The sequence below is a fragment of the Epinephelus lanceolatus genome, chromosome 18 (genome assembly GCF_041903045.1).
Source record: "Epinephelus lanceolatus isolate andai-2023 chromosome 18, ASM4190304v1, whole genome shotgun sequence".
NCBI lineage: Eukaryota > Metazoa > Chordata > Actinopteri > Perciformes > Serranidae > Epinephelus > Epinephelus lanceolatus.
Window position 1 is genome coordinate 15,644,824 of NC_135751.1, and position 21,817 is coordinate 15,666,640.

The following is a 21,817-nucleotide window of genomic DNA, read 5'->3' on the forward strand; positions in this document are numbered from 1 at the left end:
GCTCAAAGTGCCAAAAAATACATTTGAAAAACTTAACAGCAATGTCTTTTTTTAGAAATCATGACCCAGTAACTTAAGTTAATCCACAGACTTTGGCTGAGTTCGTAGCAAAGCTTTTATTCAAATGAACGGTGGTGCGTGGAACACCCTGTTGCATTAGGCAGGTGTGTTAGGCAGGTGTCTTTTAGTAGGGTGGGGTGAAATTCAGTTAAATCTAAAGAGACTGTACATTGCCAAGCACACAGAGAACATGTACAATAAAGGTGGGTGCATACTGTTGCAAAAAAACTAAATCATAGCAAAACAGTGCACATACTTTTGAGATTGAAAATGCCTCTTCACATAGATCAGTTTCGCACACACTTATTCCTGTAACAATTATGGTCAGAGATCATTTTGTCACACTTACACTAAGATCTGGACCAAGATCCCACACTACATTAGAAAAATAACCTTTATTATACATTTCAAACATGCATATAAACACTATATGATAGAGGGACATATCTGCAACCACCAATTTAAATCCCATATCCCATTTTACACACTCCACTTCAGTCCGCTACTCTGCATTGTCTATGTAGCTGCCTACGTTTAGTTGTTTTGTCTCTGTTGATTGTTTCTGTATTTACTTTGTATTGTAGTGTGTTTTTGTTGCCTAACAGGAACCTACTGAAAACCAGTTTTTAACTGAGTCAGGACAGTTGGCTGGTGTAGTTCAGTAGAAAGAAAATAGTTCCTACATGAAACTGCTCACAACAAGGTCTGTGGATTATCTTGAGAAACCAGGTCATGACTTCTGGAAAGAAACATTGTTGATGAGTTTTTTTAAATGTATTTTTTTGGCACGTTGAGCACCACAAGCCGAGTGCCATCTAGTTCCATTATAATCGAGAGAAGGCAGACATCCCTACGACCAATATCTCCAACACTCTGCAACTCACATTAAAGCAATCTAGACTGACAAACAGCACTATAGGTGAGAGGAAAATAGCCTCAGTCCTGCTACAGTGTGCACCAGCTGACCTGCTGACTCTGTATCAGGCTTCATTGACTTCATCAGGTGGATCAGATATCAGCCAAATGCAAGTGATCCGCATCAAATACACTTTCATTGTCGATGTCTTATGATATCACTCTTTCCGGTTTGATTTACATTTAGTAAATCCCTGGCCTCATGTTACCTTACATAACAGAGACCCTAATGAGTTTCATGCTGTGAGGTACACAGATTTAAATTTGGGAAAAAGAAGGCTCTGGTGTGAGTTGAGGAGTCATATTGGCAGATAGCCTGAGTTCAAGTTTCTTAATTGCTATCAGCAGAGAAAAAGTCAGATTGTACATTCCTAAAACCAGCCAGCTGTAATGTAGCTGATGCTGACCTGTGGATTTCAGGTCCAACAGAAGGTCAGACATTAATATGAATGATAAAAATAGATTTCAGAATCTAACCAAAGCCTTCAGACAGAAAGAAAGCCAAAAAACATCATTAGGATAAAAGAGTTTCACCAAATAAAACCTTACTGGTGTTCAAACATAAGTCCCGTATATGTGTTAGTTCTTCAAACCCCTAATTTTCCCTCTGGAGCGCCGTGTTGTCTCTGTGAGTGCAGAGAGTCCATTGCTTCAGGCTACTCTTTTTAAAGGCAGAGAAAACTAAAACTAGCGACGATGTGTATGCATGTACCGGTATGTGTATGTCATCTCTATGGTAAGCTTGCAAAGCAAAAGCAAACGGATGGTTCACTAAATCAACAAGCCGAAGGCTCGACGCGCTGGCAGGCAGGAGGTCTTACCTGTTCTGAATAAGGGCTATCACCTGCGAGTACGTCTTTCCTAAAACGCTCTCTCCGTTCACTTTCACCAGCCGATCCCCTGCAAGACACAGACATATTATATATATTCAGCACATTTGACAACATACAGGTCTGTGCGTTGACCTCTGACCCCTCGAGCAGGTGTAAGCTGAGAAAAAAAAGTACTTAAATTTTCTACAAACTAAAACTGAAACTAAAACTGAAACTAAAACTGAAAACATGCAAATAAGACACAAATAATATTATCTATATTAGGTGAGGTATTTAAAGTACCTCAGCCTAAGCCAACTCAAATGTAATCTTGCAGTTTTTAGCATTATAAAAAAAATGTAAATGTCTCAAAGGCAGTTTCTTCTGGTGAAACTCAACACATCAATCACATTAAAATATGTCTCAATTTGTCCCCAGACTGCAGATGTCAGGACATCTTATCCTTTTCTGAACTAACGCCCCAGAAAAAATGTTAGATAACTATATGTTCAAAGATTGTAGGAATTCCTGGTGACTTCATGCAAGCTGAAACACATACAAATAGCTCAGAGTATGTTTGCATGTGTTCACACTAGCATGTGACTTTCTGGATATGACAGCTTGTGTTACAGCGTGCACACTGGAGTACTGGTTGAGTCTGTCTGAGCTGCTGGCAGTGGACTGCTGTCCTGCCACAGCAGCAAGACACAACAGGAACACTTCAGTACATCTGTCACATTCACATGGACTTAACTGTTTGAGTCGTCAGACTGGTATCTGTATTATATCACCCAAAGGCGTTAAAAACTAACCTACAACATTGGGATAAATAAATTCTTCATGTAATCTTGTGCCGTTTTCATTCTCGGCTGCACCTCCTCCTGCTCTGAATCGACAGCGTCACATGACCGGAGCTCTCTCCAGCAGATTTCCAATGCAAATCAGGATGTTCACACTCTTGCACCATATATGTTCCCTTTACCTGTGCACAAGCCCGCCTGGTGGGCCGGACCTTTTTCTCTCACACTCTTCACAAATATGGTGTCCATTGGCTCCAGACGACCTTTCTGATACCCTGCATGACAAAAGACAAAGAATAAAAATAAAAATGCATATGAACTTTTTAGAAATAAAACTTTAGGTTGCTACTGGTATTTAAAGATGAGAACTTTTCAATTAATGCTTTTGAGAACTTGTGTTAATGTTTATCCTGGTTAAGGGAATATATAAATCCTAAACATTTACTGGCTATCATTGCTTTCATGTAAATAACTTAATGCAGTCAGACTTGATCACTTTAGATGCAGTGCTGCATGATGTCCTGTAGGGGGCACACATAGGCTGCAGAGCAGAGGTGAAAGGAGGGACTAGAGGAGATCCCAGTTCATTACATCATCATTATCCCGCTGGGCAAGGTGTTCAATTGTTGCCTGATGAGAAAGAAGATAGAGACCACTTACCCTTTCCGTTGCCGTTCTCCTCATCCTGCAAACAACAGAGACAGAATTTATACTCAAATTCAAGCCAGATTTATTTAAAGAGCACGCTGAAAGACAACCAGTGAAGACCAAAGTGCTTTACAGAGGAATTTAAAACACAATTAAATCATTAAAAAAGGATATACATAGGAAACACAACACTGCATGTAAAGATGAAATGGTAAAATGAACTAAATGTGAATATTACAGAAGAGAAATGGCTGTGCATTTGGAGAACACACTCAAAATAGCCATGTTGGAGAAGATGTGGGGCAATAAATGAAGACAATTCAAATGTATTTTCACTTTGAAATTGTACAGTTATGGGGAAATGTCCATGACATACCTCAGCCATATATAACACTGCACTTTGGTAATACATCAGAAGATATTGCGTTAGGGGAAGACAGATATCTGCTGAAAATCTTGTAGGCAGCTTGTAAAAAGGCCATTACACAGAGATGACACAAGGCAGAGCCATTAACACAAGATGGATGGCGGAAAATTGTTAAAGATCTATATGATACAGAACAATTAACCCATAGGTTAATACCCAAGAGGATAAGCTGAGAGAAATGGGAGAAATGGATGATGTTTACATGTCAACAAGATAAACAGAAGAACAACTGAATAAGTCGCAGGAATGAAATGCTCTAAATTGATAAAAAGAATCTGTCTTATTTAGCTTGAGGACATTTGGGGTCATTCATTGACATTTAGGCAAAAAGTCTATCGCCGCCTTCACACAAACAATTCCTCATACACGGAGCTGTTCTGAAGTGCTTATGCTCCAGGTTTAAACTTTACCAATAAAAGTTTGACTCTACTATGACCAGATCTGTAAGGCTGAGTCAATTTCTCCTAATCAACTCTTTCCACAATAAAAAGTATCTCTCAGGTCACAAGTCCACTATAAAGGTATGAGTGACTAGAGTCGGGAGAACTTGAAATCTACACCTCCATAAACCTCAGACCAAAGCAGGAGTTTTAAGTGTCCTTTATGTCACGCTAACCTGCAGTGAGTTGGTTTACTGGCTTCCTAAAATGCCGGTGAATTCCCTGGTATCTCGAGCCAAACCTCCTGAGTCAAACCTGTTTGCTTTTATGTGTTTTACATATTGGAGTGCAGCACCGACACTGACAGTGACTTTCAGGTTAGACCGTCTGCAGGTGCTCAACGTGACGTCATGCGCAGAGTCCGAAGCACATGCACTGAGCTGTCAGCAGTGAGAATGCTGGTGGGGAGATTTGATAGCTGCAGTTTGTCTGATCATGCCCACACACACACACACACACACACACACACACACACACATACACTTACACACGCAAACACACATACTAAGCTGAGTGGACAGTTTGGGGTTAGGGGCACGGTGGGCTGACTGCTGCCTGGCTTTATCCTACGCTGAGTGGGCTCATTCCTGGCTCTGCAGACAATGGTGGGGGGTTTAGAGGCAGAGAAAGGAGAGCTGCCGACCCCAGAATGGAGCTCCGAGCTGGGGACACTCGACAACTGAGCAGCCCCAGTGTGAAAGCATCCCGTACAGAGGAGGAGACAGTGAGAGGTGGGCACAAGACTCTGGGTATATGGGTCAAATGTACACACTTGTAAAACATGAAGCAGCTGGAGGCGATTATACACACATTTAAAACTAGCTATCCTCATATTTCTATTGATACCTGACATTGATAATAAAAATTATGAGATCGGGATTTTTTTTAAATCTATAACACTAATTTTGTTCATTGAAAGACAGAGAAGAATGACCTTCTCTAGCCCTACGCATTCCCAGTTCAGTATACAAGGGAATTTGTAAACGTAATGCTGTATCTTTTTCTCCTCTTCACTATCTTTTAATAAACATGTACAGTCATTTATTTGGAAGAAGTTTTAGTCTAAAGTGATGTACAAATAAGGAAGAATTTAAAAAGTCACAGTAGGTCAGAAGCTGTTGAAAATAAGTGCCACAGGGGTGGGGCTGGGGGCGATCAATTAAAGGCAAAAACGCCCCAAAAAAAATCTTAAAAAAAAAAAAAAAAAGGTCAAAACTCTGTAAAATCTTTAAAAGTAGTAAGAGTATCTGTTAAAGTGAAATCTTGAGCTCCAAACGGCTAATGTTTTTTTTTTTTTTTGAAAAGTTAAGTTTTGCATACATCGTTACATATTAACATGAAAAAGTGCATTTTACTTCTCACTTTACACATTTTACCATCATATATTACCTTAAGTGAAAACAACTTTATTTTAAAAAGGGTGTCTGCCATTTGCATTTAAAAGCCTCCAGGCTCTAGTTTCACACTAAATACATATTTGTTTTTCATATTGCTTTGAGGGGTAGGTCAGATATCAGAGTACTATTAATGCAAATTGGAACAACACCCAAGCAACAGGTGAAAAAGTACATGAGGTTAACTCTGGATTTATGTGCTCTTCAGATGGTGAAGTGATTCTGAGTCGGGAGATTGTTCCTCCAACTTTGGTGTGTTCATGAGCTTTAACTCGTAAAGTGGAAACAACATGAACGCTACACAGAAGATATGTTGTGTTTTATTGCTCAGAGCACTGAAGCTTTGTTTTATCAGGTGATTTTATCCCAGACTTGTTGCTGCACCAGTACATCCCCTGAAACTCCAAAAATATTGCTTTCCCTGGCTAAAGCTAATAAAGAACATTTGTAACTAACAGTTACAGCCTAATACCATATTACAAATTACATGAGATCAAAAAACTGACAAGCAAAAAGTGAATTAATTAAAGGCTTATTATCATCAACTGGACATTTATATTTGTCCGCCATGTTTCTGCATATACGACCTATGGTTTCAGCTTGGTGACTCATGTACCATAATTCTATTGCTCCGACTTGAGGAGGTGTTTATGTGAATTTTCCCGGTTGGAAACTCACTTGTCTGATTATTCAAACACCACATAAATGCAGTATAAATAGCTACCATCACTGCCAGAGTGGTTCTATAGTGTACTTTTTCACCAACTGAGTGGGTTGAGTCAATATTTTGATCATTTTCATTGCTTGTTGCTGTATTTTGCTGTTTAAAATGGCCCTCCATTTTATGAAGGGGACATATCAAAATTATTAAAAAACATGGTAGTGTTTCATTCTACCTAAGGTGTCGGTGTCTGAAAAACTAAAGCCCTTTTGAGGGTTTGTGCCTGTATTAACTGTGTCCTTCACCTTTGAAAACAAAATTCTGACTCCGAAGTGCCAGTTTAAAATTCTCAGTTTAAAATTCCACTTGACACAAAGTTAAAGGGTCACATAGCATGGCAGAGGTGCACTGAATATTCTTTTTTATTTTTAATTAGCAGAGTGCCAGAAAGGTCCTCCAGCTATTTTCAAAGACAGAGGGGAGTTCTGCTGGGACCACACAGGAGAAGGATCCCTGTTCTAGATAATGTAATTGTAGACTCTTGAAGACTGTCAGGACCTGCAGACACCATGAAATGAGTGCCCAACTGGGTCATGCACCCGCTAGGCCTCTGATAATTGGACACTATGAGGGTAATTTGGGAGACTTCCACCAAGTCTCTCCAGATAAGAACGGGCGGCTCTATGGGTCCAATTGTCCCAAAACACCATGTGACCCTCGAGGCAGAGGAGACGAGGACAGAACCGGGGCCAAAGGCCAGCAGTGGGCCTATTGTTCGGGGCTGGCCTGGTACAGCCGGACTGCCAGAGAGTGGTACCAGGCTAAGACAACAGATCTCATTCAATCTGTGTTCCTATCTGCAGCTGCTGGATGGTGGGGTGGTAGAACAATAATAGACGCCTTGTTTCAGCTGGCCCACCCCACCCCAGCCTCCATATCCTTCAATTTCACATCTGGAGCCGTTTGCCCCCACACCTCAAAGAGCTAAATAACCACTCATTCCAAAACACCAGAACAATCCCGACTTCACCAAAGACTGAAAACAAGGCCCGTAAAGAGTGAGACACTGAAAAACAATTAGGAGTTTTCAGTCCGTCTGGCAGAGTATGGACATGCTCTTTATATCCTTCAAAATGTGAAAGTTTGAGTCCTTATTTAGTCTCCAAATCTAGTCCCTCCCTTCTTTACACACACTTTGACGTGCTTGGTTTGTTCGGTCTGTTGTCTCCAATCAGCTTGTTTTCTTTCTGTCTGCGAGTTCTCTCTGCTCAGCTCAACCCAGCTGACCCTCCACTGCAGCATGATTGGCTTTATCTCCGCTCAAATTGGCTCTGTCCTGGGTTCAGCAAGTTAAACGTAAGGCTTTTGAAACCCTTTAAATGCCAGCTAAGATGAAATGGAGACCATGTGTGCTGTAAAAATAAACATGGAAGTTGGAAAAAAAGGACTTGACGACACTTGACACTAAATCAAAAGAAAGAAAAACACTAGATCTGTCTGCAAAACTGTTTATATTTAAAATAATTCAGCACACTTCGACATCTTGATACTCAAATCTTTCAAGGACCTATAGGTCTCACCTTGAGGTTGGTGTGCAGGGCGGACTCTGGGGGGTAAACGATGAAATGGCGTAGCGTGAAGCCGAAACCCTGGGAGTTCTTATGGAGGACCAGCGTCCGGGGACCCTTCCAGCCCATGCCGACCCCCTCCCTTCCCGGCCGGGTCGCCATCGGCGGCCGAGGGTTGTCACCGGTTGAGGAGAGACCATCCCTCCGCCCCTTACCCTGTGGACACAGACAGAGAGATTCAGTCAGATTCAGGATGTTTTTAACACATATTTTCTTATTCGATTAAATGATAAGTAAAGTAAAATCACCAAATCTTAGATTATCACATTTACAGATGAAGAAAACATACAAAATTATTCCCATAATTAGCACAATGACTTAAGAAATATTCCATTTTTTTGATGCAACACTTCCTGATTCTCTGGAGATGCACAAGGCCACTCCAGAAGGACACACCGGTGACATCAACCCCTGACTGCTGGGTATTACATTAGCCGCTTCCTCATGCAGTCCTGAATGTAGCTCAGAGTCAAGTCAGACTTACAACAAGAGCCCATCGCACCTGAGGGGTGCATCCAGACATGACAGAGGAGGGAAACCCAGTTCTGACCACACTGACCTCGGTTGTATCACAGGAAGAGAAGGGGGGAATCTGAACGAGGGAGGAATGAAGGCAGATTTCCCTCCCGCAGTTCTCTAAACATTTCATTCCTGAGGCGGAGTAAATAAGCCCAGCTCGCTCAGCTGACAGACACACGTGAGAACTATCACCCTCATGCTGCCCCAACGACCCACATCTGTCAGTCAGACACAATCACCTGACCAAACAGGCAGGAGCGAGAAGCAGGAGGAGGAGGAGGTCAAGTCTGTTGCGGTTTAGTTATCTTGTGCTGCATGTTCAATTATCAAACTTTTCTTAACTCTGTCTGACTTAAGCAGATCATAAATTCTGGAGACAGCTCAACACTATAATTATCATGTCGTCCCAACCCATCAATCAATCAATCAATCAGTGCACTGTACGAACGCTTCAGCGTACACTATATGTTGGGGCTCACTAGAGCGACAGCAATTTTTAAAAAGCTGTGACTGCATTTCATACAAGTCACAAATAATTGCACCTGGATTTTAGGAATTTTTCTAATACATTCATCCTGAAAAGTGACTAAATTAAATGCTCCTAGACATCACCATGCACATTAAATCTTGAAATGTGCCATCAATAGACACTACTGTCCCAAAATGCATGGAAATGTACAACTGGAGCATTTTAAACAAATACTGAGAAAGAAAGAAAAGAAAGTATTTCACTGCTGGAAACTCAGCTGTCTGACATTGGTGCTACGTGACCGGAGGAAAAGGGCTGTGGCTTTCGCTTTTGCTCAAGCAGTAGAAAAACCTGCTACTACCAGAATGCATTGTGCTGCACCGGACCAATAAATGCTCCCGCTGGTGAGTGATGCAATGCAGCTTGGAGACACAGGAGACAATATGGCGGCAATATGTTGTCATTTTTAATGTAGAGCTGAAAAAAAAAAGTCAAATATTTGATTAGTCAGAATATTAAACTTCTGACATAACATTTTTTTTTTTAAATCCATTAGTTGTTCGAATTATATTTTAAACACAAATGCCCAAAATTCACCAGTTCCAGTTTCTAAAATATAAATGTTCGCTGATTTTCTTTGTATTCTACTATAGTAAACAGAATATATTTGGGTTTTGGACTGTTTATTGGACAGAACAGACAATTGAAATCATTTTGTTTACTATTTTCTGACACCTTATAGACCAGAGTAAGTACTTACACAAAATAACAGGCAGATTAATTCATAATTTGAAAAAGCATTAGTTGCCACCCTAGACTGCTTCATAGCTTATTAAAAATGGTATTGATATAGTTTAGGATGCTTCAAAAATAAATGGTGAATAACCTCAGTAAGAAATAACAGCACTAGAACTCTAGCCCAACAGCTGCACTCATCTCTGCTCCTACACAGCCCCTCTGTTTTAGTTTAATCCACCAACAGCTCACGAGAAACGGGTTTAATATGAGTCATGCTGGAAATCACCCATTCTTGTTATACTAAGATGATGAAGAGTATGACAATGGGGGAAAAGGTCGCCACCTCACAGCACCTCAGTCCACAAGAACATGGACAGACAGCTATATTTACGGCACTCAAGGTGCAGTTTGGTACGCCTGTTTTTCTTGCCAGAAAACTTCAGCCGAAATAAAAGAGAGCGCTCCAGGGGTCTGATTAAACAAAGACAATCAGGTGAACAAGACAGTTGTGATCATGCCCTTAAGGATACAAAAGTCCGGCTGATTCATACATTTACTAAAAATCTTTTGACTTAATACCAGTGAGCTAACCAAAAGACCAACCTCCGAAACTTTTTTGTTTTACGTGTGAGAATGTGTGTGTTTTAATGTCAGTGGGTCAGAGGTGAACATGTCTAGACTACAAGCAACATCCTCCCCAAAATGCACACCCCACATTCTACCTTCCACACACAAACACACACTGATATGCAACAAATACTGACACACACACACACACACACACACACACTTGACCTGACAGGCCTGTATGTATGTGGCTGCACAACAACAGGAAGTGGCAGGCTGGAGGCAGGAAGTGTGGTAGGGTTGTGGGGCGGGATAACCAAATGCTCCTATAAATAAAACCCCTCAGAGATCTTATACTCTCCATCATGGAGGCACATCCACTCGTTCACTCCTGTTTATCCTTCCTTCCATGTACCTCCGCTCACTTCTCCTCCCATCTACCTCCTCTTCCTCTCTCCCCACATGCTTCCATGTGATGAAAATTCGGCTGCGCTAACTTTTCTTCCTCCTCTACTTCAAACGACATTTAGATTTCCTTCTGAAATATGTTTTGCAGATACATGTTGGAGAAAACTTGTTCTATATGTACAAATACCCCTCTCCAAAGGAAATTCTTAAGTTATATATGAAGCGTATATTTTGTAGATGAGCTACATAAATCTTAGTGACACTCAGAGGCTGATCTTTAGTCTGGCAGTCTAAACAATGTAAAGTGACCCCTGCTATTTCCTCAAAAAGGCAAGCGTTGAGGTCTATTATGTTGCATGAGAGCAGCATAAAGAAGTGAAAGGAGGAGTGTTTGGGGTGTCATATAAAAATAAAGAAAAGAAAGAGGAAATGAAAGAGTAAGAGGGTGAAAAGGAGGAAGACACAGAGCGAATTCCTTAGAGGGAGCGGTTTGGCTTGGACAAGTCGAAGCACACACTGTAACAGGCAGAGGAGGGGAGGGAGCACGGAGAGAGAGAGAGAGTGAATGAGAGGAGAAGGATGAGGAGGACGAAGAGGAGGAGTATCGGGCCCCAGCGAGGGACAGGCTCCAGCACGCTGGTTTCGACCGCATGGCCCCTCCCGGCGCTGGGAATACCAAACCCTGTGATTACCCAAAACACACAGGGTCTGACTGGGTCTCTGAGCCAGCACTGTTTCCCACTCGGCTGATCTGGACTCTGTGGGACGTGAGTCTCTGCTCAGCCTTTCTGCCGAGTCTACAGTTCACCTTTTTTCCCCCAAGGCCAGAAAAAATCCACTCTCGTACCTGCCACCTTGGCACAACCAGTTTGTCTTTTACCAGTTTCACACAAAAGCAAAAAAAAGATCCAAACTTGCTGACGCGCTCTGACTTCTTCAGACACTCTATTTAACCAACAAGGCACTTGGAAAAAATTTAGTGGTTTTTAAGTCTAAACTTGACTTCCTATGCAGGCTTCGGGTGCAGAAAAGGGAAACCTCGCTCTTGTTATGCTGAGAAAAGAAGACATTTAGTATTTCCTCCGCTCCGACTGGGAATTTATCCTTCTAACACTCTTTTTGCCCGACACGTTTTCGCCTCTTGAAGCCAATTACAATAACAAAATAAACTCTGAATTCCCTTCAGATAATACAGAGCCTTGAGGGAACCCATTACCACCTGAATGATGTCATTAAAACACACACGCAAAAAAAGCCGCCCTGAGAAACAATTGCTCTTCAATATGCAGAGCTGCTTGTAATGCCACACGACAGCTTCCTGCTTTGAGTGTGTGTTTAGTGGGTAAAGTGGTGTACTTTGACAACACACACAGAAGCAAGCTCTTCCCTGTGGATATTTCCCCTCCTGATTTCAATTAGAGAGCATATCATTAAGATGCATGACTGAAAAGACAGAATATAACTGGTCTGAGGAGAGCGAGGAAGTCCTGCTGACAGGATTACAACACTTCTGTTTTGTTAGAAATGTAAATCTGTATTAAAAAAATGTTCTAACAAACAGTGTCAGTGATAATCTTCCATAAAATCTGGTAAAAATGGATTTTCTGTTTGTAAGAGGCTTTTCTAGGACATGATGATAGTGTCATGCTGCAGTCAAAACTGTTGGTAACCGCATACGGGTTACCAACAGGGTTAGGACAAGCACTCCACTCCTCACTTCATCCAGAGGTAAAGCAGTACGCAGGAATGCAGTGGCCGTCGGGGGAGCTGCGCTCCTGCTAAAACCCCAGCAGGGCAGAACAATAATGCTCTTTTAAACAGCTGAGAGCTGCAACCTGTTTGAAAAGTGGAGCTTTATGCATGTTACAAATGCTGACGAGCCTTTAATCCTGATAGCTGTCTGCACCCACGGCCCCTGAACCGGGCTGCCAAGAGGGAGCGGGACGGTAATGATTCCTGGACTCACTGGCCACACGGAGAGCATGCTGCACCACCTCTGCAGGTCTAAATGCATCCTATGTCTCGTGGAGGAGATGCATGAGTGTATGAATATCAAGCCGAGCTCTTAAATCTCCAACCAAAGTACACAACCTGCCTTTTGAACTGAGCATTCAAAATAAAGACATGCAGCACGAGTTCAAATGCTGCCTATCGCTCTGTAATTTACATAACCAGATGTTTTATGAGCCGAGCATGTGAGTTTATGTGTGTGTGTGTGTGTGTGTGTGTGTATTTGTACGCACGTCTGTGTCAATAAGAATACAGTATGTGTGCTCAAAAACCAGTTCAACCCCATTGCCGGTTCAACTCGGCCAACGGGTGATGATGCAATGACGGTTAAACAGGGTTTTCTACTCAACAGCAAAACATATTGTACTTTTCCTTTGTCTCACTGACACCTGCCACACTGCTCGTGATGACTGGAATATTTTATATGTGTTGTGGTTGTTTTGCTATTCTAATTCAAATTCAGAGCCCAGGAGGAGGAGGAGAAGGAGGAGGAGGAGGAGGAGGAGGCGCTGCAGTTCTAGAATAACTTTTACAGGATGACTTGGTGGCTCGGTGGGCAGATGCACGTGGCATGTAGTTAGTGTGTGACATGATGTGGGTTCAAAACTGGCCTGGCGCTTTTCATCATTCCTTCTTCTACTGTCTGAGGGGATGGTTCATTAAATCCCAATTTTTCGTGCAATTAACAATATAAAAGTGGTGATTCTACACTTCTCAAGAAGGGATATCACATTTCTCCCATCATAAGGGCCGGGTATGCCAGTACCAACACCTGTAGACTCAAAGTGATACTGATATAACGTACTCAATTTGATACCTTTTTTCCATTTCATTTGATACCCATCATGTGAATGGAAGCATTCAGTTGCGTAAAATGCCACCAGACGCCACAGACGTGTAGTACAGCCAAAACTTTTTGGTGACGTCTGGACACAATTAACTGCCAACTTTGCAAATACGCTGTGTGCAATTTCACCACACCACAGACTGTATGGGTTGTAGCTGATAAAGTAGTGGGCCAATCACATGGTGCATTAAATCGAAGAACGCCTGCAGTGATTGGCTGTGAGCAAAACCATGCAAATAGTCTTTTTTTTTTTTTTTTTTTTTTTTAGATCTGGGTACAAAACTGATCAAATGCAGGTGTCGCTTGACTGGAGGAGTTTAGATACTACTTGGTACTGGGTTATTTCAGTTGATACCCTGAAGGTAATGAGGGCAGGTCCTTCTATATTCCCATCAATGTGAGTTGAGGGTGGATTTTGATCATCGTAACACACTATGGGTATTTTTCTAGTTGTGAGGGCTGCTGTCGGTAAGTAAATGCACCACTGGAGAAAAAAACCCTCCAAAAACTGCTCACTGTACGAAGATGGACGCTAATCCTGCGATCACCAAAGGCATATCAACAAAATTACAGCAAACAAAAATCCCGAACTCGTGATGCTGTCTCTCTGTAACAACCCCCTCTCCTTAAACAAACTGTGTACAGTGTGTGTTTGTCTCAGCTGTGTTCATACAGCCTCTCCTCCCCCTACACTCACATTCCTGACTGTGGCATTTCTTAACTGTTTCAGTGAGTCATCATGAAGTGGGGGGATGGCAAAGGGTTAAAAAAAAAAAAAAAAAGAGGAGGTGATATTCTACATAAATGCCCCAGCTAAAATGAGATCATGTGGGGAGGTGATGCCCTGAATTCTGAGGGCACTGTGGGGGGAGGGGACGAGCTATCGCACAGCTTCCACAACACCTCGCTATAAGTAGCACTTAGCAGCCCCTCTTCATCTGCCTCCAGCCACTAATTAGAAACCCCTCCAAGGAAGGAAAGGGTCAATACGCTACACCAACAGAATCACACGCACGAAAACACATGTAAACTGTGGAAAAATAGGACTGAAGTGGCACAGGGTGGAGGATAAATCAACCTTAGTTTCATTTTATCCCTGCTGACAGAGGCTAATGTATATTTTAAATGCACAATTCATAGTATCTATCATTATAAGTGTGTTGACAAACAATGAAAGCTACATGAGGACATAGTCTTTATTGACATAAAATCATGAATAATTTAATGTTTGAATCTTAAATATTTAACTGATCTTTGTACTGATGGCTATTTGTGGCTTGTGGTGATCACTGAGTCACTGTTGACACGACTCTGTTTACCGTTACATCTCTGCAATTGCAAAGTAAACCAGCCAAACACCACAATAATCAGACTAAATATACCCACTCCCGACAAAACAGAGCTCACAGGTAAGTAACAGCTGACGGAAATGTTTAGAGCTGCAATATATTTCATTTTGGGACAATAAAAGTTTGAATCTAACTGCATCTTAATCCATCACCACATCCTTTCCCGGAAAGTCTACAAGACAACGGGCGCCAAATAAAAACAGCCTGAAGGCAACACAACTGTGTGTTCAGAGACACTCTAAGGTTAAAGAATCTGTCAGCAGCCGAGTGGTTAAGAGACTTCAGACAATGGGTACAGTTACAAGGAAACTTGTTGACACGAGTGACTGAAAACATCCCACGCAGTGGTTTCTGGAGAGTATTCTGCTGATATCACTGTGTGTATTTCTGGGGAACCACAGAAGTCACAGCGGGCGGCAAACAATACATTTGCATCATCGTCTAAGTATGTAAAACGCAAGAAGAGCTTCTTGCATGGTCGTCTTAATTTATGGTTAGATGATTAATCGATGAGTTTAGCAACAGAAACTTAATGAGCAACAATTTTTAACGATCCACTGATGGTTTTAAATATGAGAATCCAACATATTTGAAGGTTCAAGCTTCTCCAGTGTGAGAATTTGCAGCTTTTTTCTATCTTACATTGCACAAAACCCCTTTAAACTTATTTTAAATATATAATTAGAAGATGACACCTTTGGCTCTTATTTCCTGACATGGCTAAAACAAAACAATTAATCAATTATTCTGAAACAATGCATAAAAACTGTCCTCATCAGATTATTTTTACAGCCTCCAACTAAAACACTCGATCAGTAAGAGCAAATCCACCAAGCATTAACTGCAGCACAGGACTGATGCTTTAAATCAGTGACTCCATGTCCGGCCACTATGGGAGGACTGGGTGACCTCTCCTTACCCTGGGCTGGTGAGAGCTCTTGCTGTGCCCAGTGGGCATGGCAGGCGATGCGGGCGGCGGCGCTGAACCTGTGGCACTGCGGAGTACTGCCAGCCAGATGCAGCGAGGTTCAGGGGAGCTGCAGTCCACCCCCACCGGGTTCTGGAAGCTCCAGTCGGACCCGGCTGGCGCAGGGCATGGGAGCATAGCAGCGGGCATCGGGGCGTGGAGTTTTCTCAGATCTGCATCACTCGCTGCCCACATGGGCTGCTCACACACTCTACGCAAGGTCGTGGACAATGTCCAGACGCAGAAATACAGAAGATTCGGCTAAAAGAAGAAGACGGGGTGGTTTTAGTGGAGCTTTGCAAATCCTCCTCTGGGATCCTCCAGTCAATCAAGAGTCTGAACTTCCCGTCTCCTGGCTCCAATCCATCGCTGTCACTGCCGAGCCTCCAGAAAGTTTAATCCCACAAGTTCCACATCACAGCCTCCTCCTGACCTCCGAGAATCAGCTCGGCCAGACTCTCACACACATTCAAACACTCTCAGAGGGGTTTCAGTCCAGAGGAAGCAGAAGGCAGCAGATGGAGGAGTGTGTGTGGCGCAGGGATCAGAGGTAGGTCTGGTTTCACTACAGACACACACAGAGAACAACTGACAGCGTCCCTCCCGTTGGTGTCCGGTGATGTTCTGCATACAAAGCCACTCTGTCCACCCCCAAAACACACACTGCTGTCCCAGAGGGCTGGATTCTCTGTCTCTCCTCCCTCCCACTGCCCACTCTCTTCTCTCTCTCTCTTTTCTTCCCTCTTTCTCTCTAGTGCCGAACAAATCCCTTCATCCAACTCTCATCTCTATCCCAAACTCTCTTTATGTGAGCAAGCATCGGCTATTTCATCCCTCACTCTGTTCCTCCTTTGCCGTTTTGCTTTCTCTTTCTTCCTTGTTTTTGTTACTTAATCCATATTCAAACAATTGCTCCCTCCCTCCACACTAACCGGTCCGACAGTCGTCAGCAAACAAACAGCTGTAATGTACAGTAAAGTGGAGCCCTGCGGCTTAATCCAAGAACAGTGGACATCACTGAGTTGCAGTCGAAGGGGCTCCAGATGGAGACATCTCCTGTGTGGGCTAAATCCACTGTAGATCTTTCCTGTGCTGCATAAAGGCTGCACGTGTGCTGCATGTGTGTGTGTGAGCGACACCAACCCAAGTGACAAAGCTGTGATCCCAGGCCGCTAAAACTCCACAAAAGCCTGCCCTGCCTACGCCGCCTCCCCTCCACCCAGAGGGGAGACAAACAAAAAAAGGGAGAGAGAAAGAGGCCAATTTCCAGCACCAAAAGAAAACATTTGCCTTGCTGCTGTGTTCACTGTTTCACTGCCTTTCTTTTCGCTTAAGAGGGAAAATATAGAGGAGGGAAGATGATAATGAGAGGAGAAAACTCTGAAGAAAGAGAGCACTCTCAAAATAAAACGGCAGCTACTGGATGTCAACATGACCTCTTTATCAAACTCCCTCACACACCCGTACAGCACAGTGACACCTAAACACCACACCACTAAATCAGTCAAAAAGGCAAACTCGCCCACGCCACAGAGTTCTCACCAAACAGCCAGGCGTCCAGGAAACGTGTGAGAGCGGCAGACAGGTGACCATGCTGTTGCAGACGTCTGACTTTCCCGTCCAATGTTCATTGTTGTCAACACGCTGCAACATCCGTTACCAACGAGGTTAGACAGGTTTCACCTGCCGCACAGCGGGGCAAGTATCAACTCGACTGGAGCAGGCTGGCGTCGGCACAGAGACTGTACCCTCTGGATATGCTGCTCTTCGCCCTATGAGAACACACACTTCAGGCTTGAATAGGGTGTTAAGACTGATGAGGTGATAAATTAAAGGAAATATGATCTGAGAGCTATGAAAATATATACCGTTATATAAAGAGTGATCATTGTAAGATGATTTTTTTATCTAATCTTACGAGTTACTTTATTACCAGCAGTGGTAACACTGCGATGGCTGGCACTGGTTTCACCTCGTGAGTCTGTGTGTGTGACATCATAGCAAAATTTGATCCTGGTGACACCAACTGTTGCCACAGAAGTCATTGAGTATTTTGCCAGGTGTTTATATGTCTGTCTGTCTGTCTGTCTGTCTGTGCACAGATTTTGTCAACACGCTAACATTGCAATCCGACAGGATGCAGTCTGAGCAAGGGGGCCGGAAGTAGAGGGGTAGGAGGTAGGGAAGGGCTCACTGGTCCCCCTGCTTTATGCCCCTGGCTGATATTTCATTTCAGTCACAGATCACTGTTGTTTCCTTTTGTTTTTTAATAGAAACAGTCCAATGTCACATCACAAAATTTAGCTAATTTGCATGTTTGCAGTCGAGCTTTAATAAAAAGTAAAGTTTTGAGCACTGCCAAGAATATACATGCAGTTACAGGAAAAATAAACAATAAATAGACAACAAAATGAGGATGAAAACACAAAAGATTAAAGTAATTTTCCTGACGTGTTGTCTGTGGGCTATTCCAACACTTTAATATTGCAATTTTATTAATATGAGTGACTCCCAGGAGACAGATTTAAAAGAAGAGAAACATCAATTAAGCAGAGCACAAGATATCCCAAATTCATATGCTGGCTTATACTGGAAAAGATCTAGTTTGTACAAAATGTTGGAAAAGCAAAAGTGGTTATGGTTGAACGGCCACTCTTGAAGGCGGGGTGAAATGCTGGTTGGCTTGATAATTGTTTTAATGTGGGAGTAATGGCGCACATTTTCAGACTGTTTCTCCTGGAAGGCATTCATGGTGTTGCCCTCAGTTATACATATGAAAGTGACCAAAAATATTTGTGTAAAAATGACAGAAGAGAGCTCGAGAGAAGCTTATACCCTGCCTACTTTCTAACCTCCTCTGTATCTGTCAAGTTCTAAAACCCTGGATCCTACACTTCCCATAATGCAACTCAGTAGTACTTGGTTTTAGACCTCCCTGCCTGGTAAACGCCCATGCCATTAAAACTCTATAACCCCAGTTTTCCAACACAGACTCTACATCCAAGATCAAGTCTAATGATATTTACATTACTGAGGGTGTTTTCAGAGCCAGTAGTGCTCCACATGAAGAGTTAACTGATCTCGATGAGCAGTAAGTACCTCTTTAAAGACACTTCTAAAAAGTGTCCTGGTGAAGAAAAGTGTGTTTACTTCTTGAAATGTTTGTTTGACAGAAAACTAACTTACGAATGTCTCAGCAATATCACCGCAAGTTTGTTACCATCAGCTAATAACAGCTATTAAAAGCAACTGTCCATACCAGAGTGAACTGTACCGTTTATAAATTCCCTTTTTTCATCTGCAAAAGGAACATTTTTTCTTTTCAGAAGTTACATAGCGTCACTTTAGAAGACCTTTTCTACAGTAATCACAGACTAGGTTTAGTTGGATCTACACTCCAATTCATCCCTGGTTTAAATAGTTTATAAAGTCAGCACACACTTTCACTAATACACACACACACACGCACATATCATTTATGTGTGAACACAAAGGCTGCGTCTCCCGTGCATGCACGCACACACACAAACACACGCCACATGTCCCACTGAGTCACAGCTGAGTATAAATACACCAGGCTATGTAATTAGGGTTCCTCATAAAGTCAGAAGCTGCTGTGGCTGTGGGGGGTTTCTCTTCTCTCTCTCCCTGGTTCAGAGCAGAGCCCTGGGTTCCACACACCGCCACATGGAACCGCCCTGTGGAGAGACGAGTGGATCCCTGGCGGGGCTCAGGAGGAGGTCCGATTCTTCTCTAGGAGAAAGAGAAGTGAGAGAAGACCACACCCGTGCGCGAAGAAATCGCAGACGGCTGCCAGTGCATCAAGCAGCAGTCGGATCATAGCACAACTCTGGTGCGAAGCCAGATAAGGGTTTAATATCTGAAAATACACAAGCGCTCCGTTTCACAGTGGCAGCTCTGAGTGGGGATTTCATATCACGTTTTTTCACAATAACAGTTAGTGTTGGCAAGGAGGGAGCAGTACCTAATTTGGAAACAAAAGGTCTCTGTCCATCCAGCTCCCTCTCTTTCTCTCCCTTTCTCCTTTTCATGAACCATGGAGGCATTTACACAAAGATGAGGACAAGCGTGAAGAGGGAGGGTGGGAAAAAAGTCAAAGTTGACAAAAGAGAAATGAACAAAAAGGCATTGAGTTACAGTTTACATGTAGGACACACAGTCACACATGAGGAGTTGTGACAATAGCACCCCCCCCCCCCTCCCCCCGTGTGCCTGAAGCAAGCTCGAGCAGGCCGCACATCCATCACCTGCATGTGGGCCTGATGTACATCACTGCAGCATACCTGCATTATCTATTTGACTGCTGAATAAACACACATTGCACCCTGGAGATGACACAAACGCCATATTAGTTATTTTCTATCATAACCTGCAGCACAAAGCTCTCAAAGTCAGGAAATCAGGGCCGACACGCGCTGCTAAGCTCCAATGAGCGACGCTTTGTTGCCCTCTGCTCTCTGATAACAAACACATCAGTGGGAAAGTGAAAGGGGAGAGGAAGGAGGGAGGTGGGGCGGTATACAGCAGAGCACGGTTGTCGGTGTAACGGGCAGATTAGTTTGGTGATATGTTTTAATCCCCTTCACACTCATAACATGACCGCCGGCCAACAGATTAACGCACAGAGGCCTCCCTCCTCTTTTTCCACTGTGGCTTCCTTGCAAGACAAAACAAAGTTTCTTTCCTCTCTTCTGCGCCGGCACACTGAAACATAAAGTGTGAGGAGGAGGAATAAGCTGAGGCTCGACGGGAAATACACAGGAAAGAGAAGAAGACTGCTGAGTGAGCCTTTAGTTGGCGTGTCACAAACAAACCAGGCTGCAGACACAACGATGGGGTGTTTTTCTCTAAACACAGGCTGCGACAATTCAGAAAAAGTACAGACAGGGTCAGTGAAGGACAGGCTGCGGTTGGTGCTCACAATGAAACTCCTAAAAAGTGACACAACAAAGCCTCGGCAGAGATGAAGGTATCCATTTATGCCAGAAAATGAAGTTTTAAAAGAGGAGTTCAGAGACGCGTCCTCAGCTCAGAGTGTGAATCCTGTCCCCTACTGGTGAGAGAAACACTGTACTGGCACGCTCCTGATTCAACATGTGGCATGGGAGGTTTCATGTGTTGCTGCAGCAGCCAAATGAATTGTGTGTGTCATCACACTGGTGCCATGAATGAAAAAAACGTGAACCACAAAAATATGCATGATGCACAGCAGTGGTTTCCAACCTCCCAAAAGGGTTCACAAGATAAATCAGAGGGGTCACAATGTCAGTAAAGGGATGAGGGAGAATCAAAAACATACTTTTACTACACAAAATGATGTGTATTTTTTCATTCTGTTTTCTTATTGTGAAATAGTGCAGTTTCCTGCCTGTAAAAGTATTAAAATAAGGCAATTTTGAGAGGGGAAAGTCCAAAAAGGTTCGGAGTAGGTGTGGGTAGCATTTAAATTTTGAAAAAAAAAAACAACTTTGTGTAAATAACATGTAGTCTAAAATTGGAAGAGGTCCTGGTTTAAAATCAGGAAATATATGATTAAAGAATAACAGGCCCAAGAAACTGATGGAGCATTTGATATAGACCCACTGGTGCACAGTGATGGAGGTCGATCTCTCCATCTAGACAGCCACTATCAGTAATCTGTCTAGTTTCTACACAAAAAAAAAAAGGTGAAAAAATCAGACGCAGCTGTTTTAAGCAGGTTAATTTTAACTTTAATCTCCAGTAAATCCCTGTGTCACAGAACCTATAGGCCTATTTGGCTGCACTCAGAGCAGTAGTTACCACCAGCAGCCACTAGAGGGCAGCTGCAACACAGAGTCTACCAGCAGATGGGTGGGGAGAAGCCCACTGGGACACATGGGAGAGCAAAGGGTGGGGACTCAACATGCAGCACTTACAGTTGCAGTTTTTGATTGCTGCAGCGGCAGGCATAGGGACCTGTGTGCAGGGTGAGCTGACCTATAAGCAGTTATCTGTGCTCTCATGTCTGTTACTAATTAATAACATCAGAGGCGGGGTGGGAGACTGCGGCTGGAGATCAGAGAGGTCACACCTGTTGTGGACTTTAAGGTGGAAACAATCTTGGGATGTCCAGAGACCAGAGCAGGTGGACTCGGAGGCAAAATGTACAAGGGTCA

General features: G+C 43.0%; 1 protein-coding gene across 14 annotated transcripts in view; it reads right to left on the bottom strand.

Moving 5' to 3' along the window:
- The window catches only part of arhgap23a (Rho GTPase activating protein 23a), a 77,671-nt gene that overhangs the window by 23,121 nt on the left and 32,733 nt on the right, over positions 1 to 21,817 (bottom strand). For 6 of the 14 annotated variants that reach the window (XM_078161597.1, XM_078161595.1, XM_078161592.1 and 3 more), the window contains exons 1-5: positions 15,612 to 16,274; positions 7,738 to 7,941; positions 3,248 to 3,272; positions 2,770 to 2,862; positions 1,797 to 1,875 (exon numbers count right to left, since the gene is read on the bottom strand). In XM_078161597.1, the coding sequence (XP_078017723.1) occupies positions 1,797 to 1,875; positions 2,770 to 2,862; positions 3,248 to 3,272; positions 7,738 to 7,941; positions 15,612 to 15,854 (644 nt within the window). In that variant the 5' untranslated portion in view covers positions 15,855 to 16,274. Of the gene's footprint in view, positions 1 to 1,796; positions 1,876 to 2,769; positions 2,863 to 3,247; positions 3,273 to 7,737; positions 7,942 to 8,269; positions 8,324 to 15,611; positions 16,366 to 17,201; positions 17,327 to 21,817 lie in introns of those variants that run through there. The other 8 variants (XM_078161600.1, XM_078161599.1, XM_078161598.1 and 5 more) reach the window with 5 other exon arrangements.